This window comes from Grampus griseus (genome assembly GCF_964374135.1).
Source record: "Grampus griseus genome assembly, chromosome: 6".
NCBI classification, from domain to species: domain Eukaryota; kingdom Metazoa; phylum Chordata; class Mammalia; order Artiodactyla; family Delphinidae; genus Grampus; species Grampus griseus.
The window spans coordinates 6,435,963-6,452,953 of NC_139000.1; the positions used below are offsets into that span (position 1 = coordinate 6,435,963).

Consider the following 16,991-nt stretch of genomic DNA (forward strand, 5'->3'; position numbering starts at 1 on the left):
CTGGGTGCTCTGGACACCCCAAACGCCCACAGGCGCACAGAAAGCATTCCCACCCCGCCTAACACAAAAATTGCAAATCTTTCTTTTTTTTTTTTGGCGGTACACGGGCCTCTCACTGTTGTGGCCTCTCCCGTTGCGGAGCACAGGCTCCGCACGCGCAGGCTCAGCGGCCATGGCTCACAGACCCAGCCGCTCCGTGGCAGGTGGGATCCTCCCAGACCGGGGCACGAACCCGTGTCCCCTGCATCGGCAGGCGGACTCTCAACCACTGCGCCACCAGGGAAGCCCCAAAATTGCAAATCTTGAAGTAGGCCTTGCTCGTTGGTCTTCTCCACCGGGCTCCCTCCCACCCCCTCTGCTCCTGGAACAGCCAATCTCCTCACCTCTGAGCCTCTGCATCTGCTGTTCCCTCCACCTGGAGCATCCTTCCCAACCTCTTCTTCTGGCTAACTTCACTCAGCCCTTTGGGTCCCTTCTGAAAATCCACTTCCTCCAGGAAGCCTCCCCTGAATCTCCAGGCCAGGTAGGGGGCCCCATTATCTGTTCCTACCTCCTTCATAGTAGGGAGACCACACCCCCTTATTTCCTGATGGGACCCCAGGATCCAGCCCTCGGTCTGGTACGGAGTAGATGCTCAACAAATACTTGTGGAAAGAAGGATGGAGGGAAGCCTTCCCCATTTCCCCCCTTGGAGCTCTGATCTGCCCCCACCTTGAATCCGCTGCAACAGCAATAATTTTCTTCAAATAACGATCCCACTTTCAGCCGCTTTAGATCTTTGCCTTTTCTTTTTTCCTTCCCAGTGAAACCAGAGTAGTTCGTTTTTACTTCTTGTCTCCAGCAATTTCCCACTTCGAGCCCTGACACTCTCCTCACCTCGGGGTGAGGTGGCAGGGCAGCCAGCTCTGCAGGAGAGGCTGGCCTTCCAATAAGAACATGATGTCTCTCGGAAATACGAGATTCCCAAAGGCTGGGGTCCCTCCCCAGCCCCAGCCCCCCAGTCACAGCACAGCCCAGAGCCCTCCCGCCTGGGTCAGCTATGGGTCAGGCTCTGCGCAGTGGTGTCCCTGGAAAAGTGGCACCTTGCTCAGGCACTGTGGAGGTCTGGGGTGAGAACCAAGGAGACGGGTGGCACGGTCCCTCTTTGGCAGGGCCTGGGATGCTTCCAGCAAGAGGACACTGCGGCTGCTTGGCCATCTGGGAGCCCAGCGCTGTACCTGGGCTCTGGGGATCATAACGTATTTCCTGGGTGACCTTGGGCAAGTCACTTTGCCTTTCTGAGCCTCAGTTTCCTCATCCGTAAGATGGGGATAATACTGCACCTGCCTCAAAAGGCTGCTGGGAGGACTCAGCGTGAGGCTGCCTGTGGAGCACTGAGCTCGGGGCCAGGCAGAGGTGAAGAGCTGGGCGTCAGGGAGCTGCCTCCGTGCTCTGCTCCCTGGTTAGGGGCCACGTCTTGCCTGTCCACTGATGCCTCAAACAGCACGCATGTGCACCAAATGAATGAATGAATGAATGGGTGAATGAATGAATGGACGAGTGAACGGGTGAATGAATGAATGGAACCAAGTAGCAAGGCATCTCTTGGAGGGGGACAGGGAGGCATGGTGTTTCACATACAGTCTCTTGGGGGAAGGGGGAAAGGCCTGTTTTCTCTAGCTTCTTCATGAGGGAAACAGGGAACAAAGGGCCAATTTGTCTTTTCTCCCACTTCTGGGATGTTTTCCTGGATTTTCCTCCCTAGTCTGGGATGCAGTCCTTCCTCCTCCCGGTTTGAGCTGTGGGGATGGTGCTTTAGATCCTGGGGAGGCATCCAGTCTCTTGCCACACAGGGAGGATGTCACATCTGGAGGCCCCTGTGGCTTCCTAGCCCACGGGGTTCGTGGCGGGAGTGCTGGGGCGGGGGCGCCTGGCCTCAGTGTTTTTTGGCTGCATCGGGTCTTCGTTGCTGCGCGCTGGCTTTCTCTAGTTGCGGCAAGCCAGGGCTACTCTTCGTTGCTGGTGCGCGGGCTTCTCATTGCGGCGGCTTCTCTTGTTGCGGAGCACAGGCTCTAGGTGTGCGGGCTCAGGAGTTGTGGCTCGCGGGCTCAGTAGCTGTGGCTTGTGGGCTCTAGAGCACAGGCTCAGTAGTTGTGGCGCACGGGCCTAGTTGCTCCACGGCATGTGGGATCCTCCCGGACCACGGATCAAACCCGTGTCCCCTGCATTGGCAGGGGGACTCCTAACCACTGCGCCACCAGGGAAGTCCCTCCCCTAAATTCTTAAAACCACCCTGCAAGGAGGCACGATTCTTCTCCTCATATGACAAACGAGGTGCTCAGAAAAAAGAAGACATTTGCCAAGGTCACACGACTGGTCAAGGCCCCCCCCTGTTGAGTGGACGGCTGTGATGCCCTGTCCAGGGCACTGTCTCCATGCAAACAGACCCTCGAATTACTGGTTCTCATCCGCAAGAAGAGAGGGCTGAAGACTGAGCTGGAGGAAGATGGAGAGGTGGAGAAGGAGGCCCCCAGGTCCACAGGGTGCCAGGGGGAGGTGCGGGAGAGAAGGGGAGGGGTGCCAGGCTCTCCCGAGGGTCCTCACTGTCTCGGGTGGGGACAGCCAGAACCTGAACCCCGGGCGGCCCGGCTGCCCACTGGCTGGACCGGCTGCCCGCGGCACCATCTTGAGAGCATTAGGGGCTGCTGTTCACAGATGTTTTCTGTTACGTGTTATTTGTTAGTCTAATGAAAGGTGGTGCACGGGCTTTCAAGACCTCGGCATTCTGCAGGGGCTTTATATGGGAGGCCGGCGCAGAGCTCTGGCGGCGAAAGGAGGCCGCGAGGCCCCTGCCAGGCGCGCCTGGCGGCTCCGGCTTTGATTCCGAGGTTTGCAGCCATCCGCGTGGTAATTCCAGCTCTGGTTAAATGTCATTTTTAATAACGCCATCTCTGGTGTGTAAACGGCTGCGCCCGGGGCAACGGGGGCAGCCAGGAGCGGGAGGCCACTGGTCGGGGAGGACAGGCAGGGAGGCGGGATCGGGGACTGTGGACAAAACCTGGGGCAAGGTGGCCGCCCTCCTGGGGCTGTGGATGTCCTACCCCAGGGGACCACTGCTAGGGGAGCCTTCAGGGTTGTGAGAGGCAGGGTGATCGGAGAGGAGGAAAGAGTAGGAGGCGGGCAGGACAATGGGAGGGGGCTTTTCCAGTGATGAGTGACAGAGACCCCCAGCTCAGCAGGGAGGCTTCCGACCACCCCACCTCACCCTGTCACCCTGGCAGCTAGAGGAGTCAGGATGCTTGAGAGAGAGAGACAGATCTTCCCCCGCGGCAATGCCAGCTCTTTGGGTGGCCTTGGGCTGGTACCCAGTATGTGCCCATGAGTGCTGGCAGACCGTCAACAGTGACTGTGCTCTCCTAGACCCAGCAGCGTGGCTTCCAGCGTAGTCAGGTCTCTGGGGACGCTGCTCTGGGGAACAGCACCCTCCCCCCACATACTGGACCCTTCCAGGTGCTTCCAAATGATGCCCGGCTTCCCTGGCAGCTCCACCTGGCCTCTCCATCCTCCCAGAAGAGGACCATTTTCCACTCAGGCAAACTGAGGAAGACGACAGAGGGGCAGCGTTAGCCCTGGAAGGAGCCTCTGAGAGCACGGCAGTGCTCACCTTTTAATGCACATAAAAATCGCTTGGGGCCCTGCTAAATGCAGAGGTCCAGGCCCAGGCTCCAGAGGGTGTCATTCCATGGGCTGGGTCCCGGGAACATGCATTTAACCAGCTCCCAGGGTGATTCGAATGCAGTGATTCCTGGGACCACTGTTTGTTGACAAACAGATGGTCCGACCCCCTCAGATGGGGACGCTAAGGCCAGGGTCAGGGCGTGTCCCGAGCTGTAGGGCTGGGCAAGCCCCAGTGTCCTAACTCCTTGTCCAGGGCCCTAGTGCCTCCTGGGCAGCGACGTCACAGGAGGTGACACATCTTCCCTTGTCAGCTCTTAAGCACAGAGGTGTTTGCTCAGCTCTGGGAGGAAAAGCCTCTGTAGAAGCTTCCAGGTCTTGCAGCCCCTGGGCCTCCTGATCTCACCGCCCCCCACCCCAGGACCTTCTCCAAAGACCACACTCCCCCCAGCAGCCCCCGTCCACCTCTCGGGCCACCAGGTCCCAGCTTCTTGGCTTCTCTATAACTCGTCACCCCAGCGTCCTTCTAAGGTCTCCACTGCCCCCCAAACCAGAAGGTCCCGGCTGCCCCTCCCACACACAGGAAAGCAGAAGGGATCACAAAGAACGACCGAAAGTAATGTCTTCCAGAGCCTGCTTCATTTTTAGGACGCAATAAAAGATATCATTAGCCGTAAAGGGCCCCATGTGGACAGCATCCTGTCATCACGGTGGCCCCTTGGAGCCGGGCTGGGAGCAAGCAGCTTCCCAGATGTGCCAGGGACACAGGGCGAGGGGGCCTGACTGGGGGGCAGCGCGAGCATCAGGGTCAGTGAGGTAGCGACCTTCATTCCCAGGACATCTGGAGACGCCCCGAATCCCAGGGAGGCACGGCCTCTTTCTGGCAGCCGCTCTGCTCCCTCCGGGCGGGGAGGGCGGGGAGTGCCCTGCCACATGCCTCCGGCCCCTGGGGGCTGCCCGGCACCCTGTCTCCCTGTGTCGGCTCAGCATGGGCGTTTGCCGAGATAACTTTCCCCAACTCTGTCTAAACAGGAAGCTCCCACGGCGCTTTCCTACTCACCACCTCGCAAAAGGCACTTAACCCTTGGCCCATCCCGGCGCGGTCAGGCTGCTCATCTATCCACCAGCGGCCTGAGGCCATGCTGGCCATTAACAGCCTGGACCTGATCATCTGGGCCAGGCTGGAGCCCTCAGGCCGGGGTGTGAGGGTAGGTGTGTGTGTGAGTGAGCAGTTTTGTGTATGGTGGGGCGGGGATCGTGTGTATTGGTGGTGGTGGGGGGGGGATGGGGGGATGGGGTGGGCTGTGCATGTCTCCGTGTCTGTGAGCCTGGGAAAGCCAGTCCACCATGTGGTTCCCAAATGCCAGCCCATGACAGCGTTTTCACCGACCTAACGCAAAATGAGAAAAACAGGGGCGATTCGCAAGTTTTTTTGTTAAGCTAAGCTAAGTCCGTTTTGAGGAACATTCTTTACTCCAAGATGAAGATGCTGAAAGGTTCTTTTGGGCTTCCCTGGTGGCACAGTGGTTAAGAATCCGCATGCCGATGCAGGGGACACGGGTTCGAGCCCTGGTCCGGGAAGATCCCACGTGCCTTGCAGCAAGTAAGCCCGTGCACCACAACTACTGAGCACGCGTGCCACAACTACTGAAGCCTGCACGCCTAGACCCCGTGCTCCACAACTAGAGAAGCCCCGCTTGCTGCAACTAGAGAAAGCCCGCGCACAGCAACGAAGATCCAACGCAGCCAAAAATAATACCTAAATTAAATAAACAAATGTATTGTTAAAAAAAGATGAAAGGAAAAAAAAGATGCTGAAAGGCTCTTTCTTGGATAAACGGATAGGGGCAACAAGATGGTAGCTGTCGTGAGTAAATGGCTTTTCTTGGCACCTTTTAAAACTGCCCACTCTATGCCAGTTCTTCGAAGTGCCTGGAAATTTTCACTGGGGCTTGAAATCTGAAAGTCTGGGCAGGTGGTTGCAGGTCAAGTCCTGACACATAGTTGGTGCTCAGAAAATGACTGCTGAATGAGTGAGTGAATAAATGAATGAATATGGAAGCTAGGGGTGGACTGGGAAAGGGGGCCTGTCCTGTGGCTGTTCCTCAGAGTCAGGGACCCTCCGCAGCTCTCCCGTGTCCAGGAGGCCATTCTGGACGTTTCTAGGCAGGAGCAGGTAGAAGACCTCCACTTGTTCTCACTCCTTCCCAAACCTCCCAAGCCAGACAGTCCCCACGCTGCCAGGCCTGACCCGTCTCCCATACACCTGTGACCCAGGCCAGGCTGCTGAGGACGTGGCTGCCTTGGCTGCCTCACGGCCCCCTGAATGCAGCCCACACCAGCCTGGGAGTGGGCATCCCTGGCCAGGCCACCCAGCACTCTGGGGGCTCCGGGGATGGCTTCAGCCAGCGGTAGAGAGCGGGGGCTTCGGGACAGGCCTGGGCTGGAAGCCCGTATTCATTCGTGTGAACTTAGCAACTGCTCAGCTTCTCTGAGCCTCACCTTCCCTCTCCATAGGATGGGGATGATAGGGCTTCCCTGGTGGCGCAGTAGTTGAGAGTCCGCCTGCCGATGCAGGGGACACGGGTTCATGTCCCGGTCCGGGAGGATCCCACATGCCGCGGAGCGGCTGGGCCCGTGAGCCATGGCCCCTGAGCCTGCACGTCCGGAGCCTGTGCTCCGCAACGGGAGAGGCCACAACAGTGAGAGGCCCGCGTACCACAAAAGAAAAAAAAAAAGATGGGGATAATAAAAGGACCCACTTCCACGTTTGGTGTGAAGACAATGTGGTGTAAGGGGTATGGGGCCCCGGCCAGCAAAGAGGAAGCAACTGGTCACTCTCACCACGTCCCATCAAGGGCTCATCCCTTCAACTCCACTCCCGTGGCCTCTAACCCCAGGGCAGTACCCTGGTCGGGTTCCAACACTGATGCCCCATTTGGAGGCTGTGTTCAGGGGCGCACTGGCTCCCCCTTAAATCACTCCCAAGGTTCTCTTCCGCTTGGGGTTAGCCACTGCCCTTTGGGTCTGGCAAACCAGGAAGGCCTCCCAAGCTTTGCCTTGTCCAGGTTGACCTCGCATCCCTGCCCAGGACAAGCCACTGAAAACCCTTCCTTCCTGTCTCTATCCACTTAGAAACCTAACACAGCACTGAGTCCATCCCAATAGCTCCACCCTGTGCCAGCCCTCAAGGCCTCCCTGCCCCCGTTAGATCCCCAAACAAACCTTAGCTTGCGTCTCCCCAGCAACTAGATGGGGCTGCCCCTCTCCCATTTCTCCAGCCCAGATGCTGAGCTCTGCAGGAGACAGAAGTTTGGACTTGCAATCCAAAAACAAATCCCACCTCTCCGGTCCCAGGTGGGAGACCTTAGGCAGGTTGATTTGCCTCTCTGGGCCTCCCCAAAATAGGAAAGGCAATCACTAGCCCTGCCTGACTCACAGGGCTGCTGTGAGCATCTCCATGAGCTGTAATGGAGGCCCTTTATTTAGCACCTACTGTGTGCCAGGCATGGTCTCCCACAGCCACTGAGGGTCCACCCTGTAAGGGACATTGCTGTCCAGCATTCCCATTTCACAGATGGCAACACTGAGCCTCAGGGTACTTTCTAGGCCTCAGGGGTGGCGTGCCAGCAGGCATTATCACTTCTGCTCCAAAGTCACTTTTCTGGAGTCTTCTGGAAGGGAACAGTGACAGCTCCTGCCCTGTTGAGCTCCTGCTCACAGGGAAGGGCCCTCATGGGGGCGCCAGCTGGTCTGAGGCCCCTGTGCCAGGCCCCCAAGCGCCACCTAGATGATCTATAGAGGAGCAAGACCACCCTGCGACCACAGACAATGAACGAAATAGCAAGAGCGCTCCCTCAGACAAAAAGCCAGAGATGTAGACCGTTGCCCCCACTCCCACCAGCTACGCTGGGAAACCCAGCCATGCTCAGACTGAACCCCCTGGGCTCTCAGCTTCTAGGCCTGGTTCCTCAGCTCTCACCACTCCTGTCTCCCTGCTCCTGGGCATGTGCTGTGGGATGCCCTCACCTGTCTGGGGATCCAGGCCCAGCCAGGACCCAGTCCTCAGAGACTCCACCCTCCTGGGGAGACGGGCCCATCACGGGGCAATTTCTCAGCCCGAATGACATCATGATGAGAGACAGGAGCAGCCCCACAGACATCTGTGTGCCACCTCCCATTGTTCAGGTGGGGAACTGAGGCCCGGAGAAGGGATGTGACAGGCCCGAGGTCACACACGGAGATGGCAGCAAAAGCCAGGACCCGATGCTGGGTGTCCTGACCCCCCCATCCAAGGCTCATTCACAGCAGATGGCTCTGTCCCCCCTCGCCACCCCTCCCCCAAGGAAATGGATGGAGGGAAAGGAGGGGAGGGGATAAGGGAGGAGGGAAGGAAAGCAGGCTTATCTTTAAAAGGCCTGGTTCTGAAGAAACCCTTTTGTCTTCATCCCTCACCAGCCCTGCTCCTGTTTCACAGGCCGGCCCCCTCCGTCTCCTTCCTCCAAGCCCCCAGAGGCTGCGGCTGCCACCTTTCAGAGCCAGTTAGAAGGAGGCCAGTTAAAAAGTCAGATATGGGGGACTTCCCTGGTGGTCCAGTGTTTGAGAATCTGCCTTCCAATGCAGGGGATACAGGTTCAATCCCTGGTCGGGGGCCTAAGATCCTACATGACACGGGGCAACTAAGCCCGTGCACCGCAACTACTGAGCCGCGCGCTCTGGAGCCCGCGTACCGCAACTAGAGAGAAGCCTGCACGCTGCAACAAAAGACCCCACATGCTGCAACAAAGATCTCGTGTGCAGCAGGTAAGACCTGACGCAGCCAAATAAATAAATTATATATATATATATTTTTTTTAAAGTCAGATACGGAAAACAGTATGGCAGTTCTCAAAAAATTCAACGTAGAATTACCACGCGATCCAGCAATTCCACTCCTATGTATATGCCCCAAAGAACTGAAAGCAGGGACTTGAAGAGATATTTGCACACCCATGCCCCTAGCAGTATTACCCACAACCACCAAATGGCAGAAGCAACCCGAGAGTCCACCGACAGATGAACGGGTAAACAAAATGTGGGATATACTCAACACAGTAGAATATTACTCAACCTTAAAAAGGAAGGAAATTCTAACACCTTCTATGACATGGATGAATCTTGAGAACATTATGCTACATGATATAAGCCAGACACAGAAGGATAAGTACTGTGTGATTCCACATATATGAGGTCCCTAGAGGAGTCAAATTCATAGAGACAGACAATAGAATGGTGATTGCCAAGGGCTGGGGGAGGGAAAACAGGGAGTTAGGGTTTAATGCGGGCAAAGTTTCAGTTGGGGAAGATGAAAAAGTTTTGGAGATGGATGGCGGGGACGGTCATATAATGATGTGAATGTACTTAACACCACTGAACTGTACCCTTACAAAATGGTTAAAATGGTAAATCATACGTTAGGGGTATTTGACCACAAGAAAAATCCAAAAATTGAAGGCCGTTCGGCCCGTCTCTCAAACTCAGTGGTCCCTTCAGGCCCCCCACTCAGACACTCAGTCCTGCCTTCCACCACTGGCAAGGGGGAGGTAGAGGACCCCACGCAAACCAGGCTCATCCTTGGCCTCCTGTCACCCATCAACAGGTGTGGCTCAGGGACCAGCTCCACGAGGGGAGCGCAAACCCCCTGGCCGGGGTCCCAGCTCACCCCGGCTCAGCCTGTGCCCTCAGGCTCCAGGCGCCCCACTGTCCTGAATCTCCGGGAAGTGGACCCACTTGGTCCTGGCATTTTCTGTAACACGTCCCAGCCCCACCCAGGCCAGGCAGCCTCCCCAGGCTGGGGGCCTCACCCCTGCCTGGCTCCAGGGGTTTCGTTTATTTTCAGTGTGTCCACATCCCTGTTTCTGCCCTGCCCACAGGAGGGAATGCTTTAAAGAAAATCTCAGTTATTAATGCGGTTTCTTTTGTTGTAAGTCAGTGCAAAGGCAGCAAATGAGAGTTTATTTTCCTAACATGCTTGGCATAGCTCAGTGCCCCGGCCCAGACCTCAGCGTTTGATTTGGGAGGAACCCGAGACCCCGATTTGCTCTGAGTCACCGGCGAAGCCACAGCCTTCCCGGTCAGTTCCAGGGGGAGCCTGGTCCCGGGGAATCATTGGCAAAAATAGGCTACATCTACTGATGACTTGGTGAAAACAAAAGATGGAAAAATATATTCAAAAAACTTTGAGACTGCTAACCTGGCACGTTGAAAAGATATCAATTTTCCAACTCATCAGTTTCCCCATTAACCTTCATTTTTCTAATAAGGCGCACCCCGTCTCTGTTTGGTGTCAGTTGCTTTCTTTGGACCTGGAAGCAGCTCCAGAAGCCACAGGAAAAGCCACTTCTGAGTATGTCCAAATCTTCACTGAGGGGCCAGGGTTCCCTGTGGGTCCAGGACTGGAGGACGAAGCCACAGCCCAGGACCCAAGCCTGCCAGCCTGGGGTCCAGAGCCCCAGCATCCCGAGGTTTGGTTGCCTGCTTTGTAAAGGGGTCCAGTGATGCAGGCTGGGCTCACCAGGACGCGGGGATGAAAGGTCCCCTCTCCCCCAGCTTTGGAGACTTCAGGACTTGGGAGTCCAGCGGCAGTGGTGGGGGGACCTGCTTGAGGGAGGAAGGAAGGAAGGAAGGAAGGAAGGAAGGAAGAAGAGTGGGACACAGGCCTCTCCTCCATCCACTTTCTATCTGCAGTCCGAGACCCAGCGAGCAAGCCAAGGGATTCTCCCAGGCACGGGGGCTGCCTCAGAGTGCCCCCACCCCTGCCCCCCACCGCCTGGCAGCGGGCACCCCTGGAATGAGCCCAGTTGGCCTTGGGGAGCTGCTTGACTCGACATAAAACATTTGGATTTCATGGCCTAGTGATTTGTTTTCAGTCTGAGGAATGAGTATAGGGTTACCTCCTTTTAATTTTGCCAAGTAAGGACATTAAAATAAAACAATCTCCAGTTATTATCCCTATTTCATAAAAGAAAGGGTGTTTTAACACCAAAAATGAGTAGGAAAGATATAATCCCAAACAAGAGACTCCTTTAAGCTAGATATTAGAGCTTCAGGAACCCTCCATGTTGTCCACGTTGCTTTCCATTTGCAGAGGCCTGGAGCAAATCGCCCAAAGGGCTGAGGGCCAGAAGCTTGGGGGTGGGGGCGTCCCTTGAGCCCGGCCCCAACTCTGCCTGCGGCCCCTTGTCCCTCACAGATGAGAAAGGCGATCCCCACCTCTGGAAGCAGACCAACTGAGGGCATCAGGGGCCCCCAACCCCATCCCACCTGATGCCACACCCAGGGTGTCCTCTGTCCCCGGTACCTGGGAATTCCCTGTGTGCAGAAGCCCCTCCTCAGAGAAAGGGCTCCTGGGCTCTCAGTGAGGGTGGCCTGACCCCAGGGGGCTGCTGCAGAGGCCTGCTGCCCACCCAGCTGTCTGGGGGCTGCCAGTGGCCCTGTCCAGGTACTTGTGACCCCAGCTGTTCTGGGGCTCCCCAGGAGAACCCGCCATTCAGACCCCTTTTATGCTGTGTCCAGGAGAAGCAAGACCTCCCCCCGGTCCGTCCCCACGGCCAGGCGCTAGGACCGGAGCGGGCACCCACCCCAGCCGGCACTTGAGTACAAAACGCCCTGCCTCCTTCCTTCTCTCCCCAACCCTCAGGGCCCCCCATTCATCAGGGAAAAACCAAAGACCTCTCCTCTGCCCTGTGGGGAGGCCAGCTCAGAGCCAGCAGAGACCCGAGGTGCTCACACGACCCAGGCTGGCCGGCCCCGCCCCCTCACCGAGGGCACCCCACTTTACCCTTGGCCCAAACCAGACACCTTCCTTCCACTTTTCCACTAGGGAAACCCCAGCTCCCAGGAGTGGGTCTACCCACTTCCTGATCACCTGGGCGTGTGAACAGATGCCAGCCTGTGGCTGGCGGAGGCGGATGCCACTGGGAAACACGGCACCAGCGGGGCGCTCTCTGAGGTGCACTATGAAAGGCAGGTGTGTGTCAGGTGTCCCTCACGACCGCACAGGCTCCCGGACAAGGTTTCCGATGAGGAGGCCGTCACCTCCGTTTTCCCTGCACCTCCTCTCATCTGAAAAGCGGGGCACGCAGCCATCCAGAGCTCCCCTGAGACCGAGGGGCTGGTGCGGGAAGTGGGGGGCGGGGTCCCTGGGGACAAGTGGGAAGGCTGCTGGAATCAGGTGGGTGACTCTTAGGGGCCCAGAGCCTCCAGCAGGGCAGCCTGCTCCCCAGAGCTAGGGGAGCAAGCCGGCAGTGGTCTCCGACGACCCCACCTCCTTTTCAGGGCTTGGGTGAGCTATGGGGACTCCCGTCCTCCCCTCCCTCCAGGAAACTCTCCATCTTCTCCTGCCCTAGCCACACCCCCCTTCCTACCAAGGGCTCAGGGCCCAGCAATCCTCTGTGACTTTTTGAAAAAAGCCACTTGGGTGGGTTGTTTGTTTTTAAAGCCCTTTCCTGATGACCTTTAACCTCGGCAGGGGAAGAGAGGCCTAGCTAGCTCTTCAGGGCTGGGCCATTCCCCCTAGGGAGCTGCTAGTGGGGCAAACTGGAGGTAGAGGGGGGGGCAGGCATCGGTACCCCAGCCAGGAAGTCCATCTTACAAAAGCCTAGTAGTCGCTGGATTGGTATGCTGGAGCTAGAGAAGGGCGGAGAGTTTGAAACTCAGCTGTGCGACCAGGTCACTTTGCCCCTCGGAAGCCTCGGTTTCCCCAGCAGTAATCGCACCCGCGTCTCAGGCTCTTTGGGAGTGGGGCCTCCAGGGCTGCCTCCGGGGTAGGACACACGGCACACAGCTCCCCGTGCTTCCAACGACTGGAGGTGGCTCTGGCCAGAAGGCAGTGCCCTCCGCCAGTCGAGAGCTCCCGTCCCGCAGCCCGCCCCATCGCGACATACAGCCTCAACGAGGGCTGCGGCGGCGGCGGCGGGCCAACCCATCACTCGGGCTGCAGTGCCCGGCGCCCGCACCCCCGGAGGTCCTGCCGCGGCGCCTCCTTCCCAGGCTGGGGTGCGGCTGAGCCAGCGCCCCGCATCCGTCGCCTGCCCCGTGCTCACCCCTTTGGACCCACGAACCTCTGGCCTCGCACCCCTCCAGCCCCCGCACCCCCGTATTTCAGTTCCCACGGCCCTCGGCAGCCCCGCCCGAACCCCCGGCCCGGCCCCGCGCACTCACCGTCCTGCGGCGCCGCTTCGCTGCCGCTGCTGCCCCCGGACGGCTCGCGCGCCGCGCCCTCCCGCGCCTCTGCCCTGGCCGCGGGGCGCGGCGCTAGCCGCCCGGCCGCCGCCACCTCCTCCAGGTCCAGGAGGTGGCTGACGGTGAAGTTCTTGCGCGCCTGGGCGCAGTCGCCGGGCCCCAGCGCTGGCGGCGGCGGCGGCGGCGGCCCCGGGCCCAGCGCCGGCTTGTCCGGGGCGAAGGCGGCGCCGGCCGCGCTGTCCATGCCCGCGGGCCGCCCCGGGGTCGCCGGGGGCGGTGGCGGGCGCGGGTCCGAGGCGGGGGTGGCAGGCGCGGGTCGGAGCGAGCGCGCCCCGGCCGCCCCGCGCTCGGCCCCGCTCCCGGCCGCCTCCTGGCTCCGCGGCCGCCGCGGCCCGCCCGGCGCTGACGTCGGGGGAAACCAACTTTCTTCCCTCCCCTTCTCTGCCGCCTCGCTCGCTCCCAAGTTGCTCAAACGGGAGCTCCTCCGGCCACACGCCCCTTCTTGAAGCAGACCTCGCCCCCTGCCTCCCTCCTCCTCGCCTCGCCCGCCCCCATCGCTCCGGCTGCGGGGAGGGAGGGGGTCCCGCCTGAGCCAGGCTGGAGGCTGGCGGCGGGGAGGGGGAGAACAAGGGGTGTCCTCCTTTCACCCTCCCCACCCACATTTTGAGGAATGGGAAAGTTCAGTGTTTGGGTGTGTGTGTCTTTTTTTTTTTTTTTTAGTCCCCCAACAAGTGTCTGGGGAGGTGATAGCGGAGGGATTAGCAGCCCCGCTTCCATTTACAAATTCCTCCGCAGAGGAGGGGGGAGCGACTCTGAGACAGTTGCCAGCGAAGGTCTGGAACTCCCGACTCCATTCTCACCCCCCATGCACCCCAACGCCGTCCCTGATTTAACGGAGGAGAGTCCTGGGTCCGCCTTGTTCGCTCCGCCTGGCCCCAGGTGCTCTCCCCCAGATAGCAGCACATCCTCAAGCTTCTGGGGTGTATGCATTCCCCCCAGCAACATATACACCTCGGAGCCCGGCTCCAGAATGCCCCAGGCCCTCCCCAAGGAAAACCAAACCGGGAGGAAAGAGTTTCCCCCCAGAATTCCTAGTTTACACCCAGAGGGTAGATAGACAGCCAGACTGACAGATGGGTGACAGGGAAAGAGAGAGGACAGCCTGAGTCTTTGCTCTTGTTTTTGTTTTGCAAGGAAAGCACAGAAAAGATGCCCCCGGTGGTGAAGCTGAGACTGTAAGCCCTCCAGATGCTACAGTTCTTTCCCCAGGAAGGCTGCTTGGAGGCCTGGCCCTCTGAAGTCCCTGCCACCATTGTAGAGCCGTAATGTTATAGCAACAAAGATAAGCCCACAGGGAGAAGGCCTTCAGAATCTCCGTTCCCCACTCACACACAGCAAACCCACCCTGCACGCACCCCCTGAAAACCTGCAGACCAGCAGCCCAGGTTCTGCATGAGTGAGAGTTCTTCCCAGAAAGGAATCACCCCCAAGATGAGGCTGAGTGTCCCCCAAGGTGGCATTAGCCACAGCGATCCAGAGAGGCACATGCGTGGGTAGGTTGAGGATTTGGAGGTGATAAGATGATGAGATCCTTCTCCTTTGGAATGTTGCCCCAACGAGTGTCCAGTGAGAAAGACTGGCAAAGGTGGTGGCACCAGGGGGTTCCCAGCACTGCCCACAATATAAGTGGCTGAATGACTTTCTAAGGGACTGAGCACGGTGGGGCAGTGACTGGGCTCTTGGAACTGTCTAGAAGGGCCTCCCCCCTGCTGGAGCACCCAGCCAGCCAAGGGTGGGGGTACTTATCCCAGGAAAAACACAGCCCAGCGTTCAGAACAGCATTGGTGTCAAGGACCACGTGCCAGGTCCAGTCTGCCATACACTGCTGTGTGACCTCAAACCTGTCACCTTCCCTTTCTGAGCCCCAGCTCCTTCCTTGTAGAAGGGGTCTAATGAAGTACCTACCGCCTGGGCACTGTGGGGATTCCATCACAGGTGAAATCCTGGGCCTGTGGCCTAGAACACAGAACACTGTTAGCATCAGCTTGCAGAGCTGGGAAGGGCCTGGACATCATCTGGGTTCAGATGCAGACCCTGCACTTCCCAGCTGTGGACCTTAGCAATCCACTTGCCTCTCAGTTGCCTCAACTGTAAAATGGGCTCTAAGGAAGATTGCGTAGGTTGATATATGGGGGGCACCTGATACCTGGCGAGCACTCAATTGGTGTTCACAGTTACCATTTTTAAAACATTTATTCCAAGAAGCAGTGGAGGGCAGTGATGGCAAACTCAGACTCTAGAGCTGGGGGGAGTGGGCGGGGGACACATGAATTTGAATCTGTTCACTGCCATTTGCTAGCTGTGTGGCCCTGAGGAGGTCACGTGCTGGTCCTCTCTGAGTCTGATCCGTCATCTGTATAATAAAAGGGCCAATTCAAAAGGATCCTTGTGAACTTGGCATTATCAATGCTGTTGTTGTCAGGTTGTTACTACCCTTGCCAGTCCTGGGGCTGGTGGCCGGGGTGGTACGGGGATGGCAGAGTGGGGCAAGAGGCGTAGACGGCTGTTCCAAAGCTCAGCCCTTGAGCAAGGGCTCCAGGACTGACGCAGCCTGGAAACGCACCCAAGGAAACTCCAGTTAACCTGGGAAGGATGGAACTCATTACCTGAAAGGGATACAGCTAAACGATAAATAACTTCCATGGTGATTTAGATAAATCCTACGACGCTAACCCAGAGCAAGGAATGAAGGGAGTGTAGGATCCCTTGGAACTTCTCTGTTCAACGAGTGGTTACTGAGCCAGGCCCTGCTCTAGGCAGTGGGGCTGGGGAGGAGGGGAAGGGAACCGAGACGGCCCCTGCTCTGCAAAGAGGAGTCCATGAGGAAGTAGCTGATCCTTAACTGGTGCCTCTGTTGGAGGTTGGATCCTGGGCCTGACCACGAGTAAAACTGCATATTTGCCCCAGTCTCAAAAACTTGCATGCTTAAAAGAAAAAAAAAAAAAAGTTAACTTCCCTTATTACCGAAGTAATATACTTAGGAGATTTTAGAAAACATAAATAAAATTAATAAAATAAAAACACATATATCCCACTCCCAGAGATTTCTGAGACACAGTAGGTATTACACATATATATGTTGGTTTAATGAAAGAGATTGATGATAATCATACTATTTATTCAATATTGAATTGAAGACCTAGAAGAAGCAATAAGACAAGAAAAAAGAGTGAGCTAAAAATAAATTTAGAGTATATCTCTCTAGCTTTTATCTATATTTTAGATAGAGAGAGATAGTTATATATGTTATAAAAGTCAAACTATGTTGTACTAACTTTTTAATAACTTGCACACTGTGTCATTAGCCTTGCCCACCACTATTTTTAATGAAAGCCTAGTGATACATTATTCCCTATTAATATATATCCATAGTCATTTTCTTTTCTTTCTTTCTTTTTTTTTTTTTTTTCAGCCATGCCACACAGCTTGTGGGATCTTAGTTCCCCAACCGGGGATCGAACCCGGGCACCGGCAGTGAAAGCACAAAGTCCTAACCACTGGCCTGCCAGGGAATTCCCCATAGTTATCTTCTTGATAATAAATACCTAGAAATAGGATATCTGGATATGGTAGGCAGATAACCTCACAAAGATGTTCATATTATAATCCCTGGAACTTGTGGATATGGCAAAGTGGAATTAAGGTAGCAGATGGAATTAAGGTTACCTATCAGGTGACCTTAAAATAGGGAGAACATTTTTTTAGATATTTATTTTATTTATTAGTTTTGGCTCTGTCGGGACTTCGTTGCTGCCCATGGGCTTCTCTCTAGTTGTGGCGTGCGGGTTTTCTCTTCTCCAGTTGTGGTGCGAGGGTTCCAGAGTGTGTGGGCTCTGTAGTTTGCGGCGCTAGGGCTCTCTGGTTTAGGCGCGTGAGCTCAGTAGTTGTGGCGCGTGGGCTTAGTTGCCCCACGGCATGTGGGATCTTAGTTCCCCAACCAGAGATCCAACCTGAGTCCCCTGCATTGGGAGGTGGATTCTTTACCACTGGACCACCAGGGAAGTCCCAGGGAGAACATTTTAGATTATCTGAGTGACCCAATGTAATCACAAGGG

The 16,991-nt window shown here is 56.8% G+C and overlaps 1 protein-coding gene across 1 annotated transcript in view; it reads right to left on the reverse strand.

The window, feature by feature from the left end:
- PRRX2 (paired related homeobox 2) overlaps positions 1-13,262 on the reverse strand; it is a 46,723-nt gene extending 33,461 nt beyond the window's left edge. The window contains exon 1 of the mRNA XM_082656587.1: positions 12,856-13,262. Within this exon, the coding sequence (XP_082512713.1) occupies positions 12,856-13,120 (265 nt within the window). The 5' untranslated portion in view covers positions 13,121-13,262. The remainder of the gene's footprint in view (positions 1-12,855) is intronic.
- Between the last annotated feature and the right edge of the window lie 3,729 nt (positions 13,263-16,991).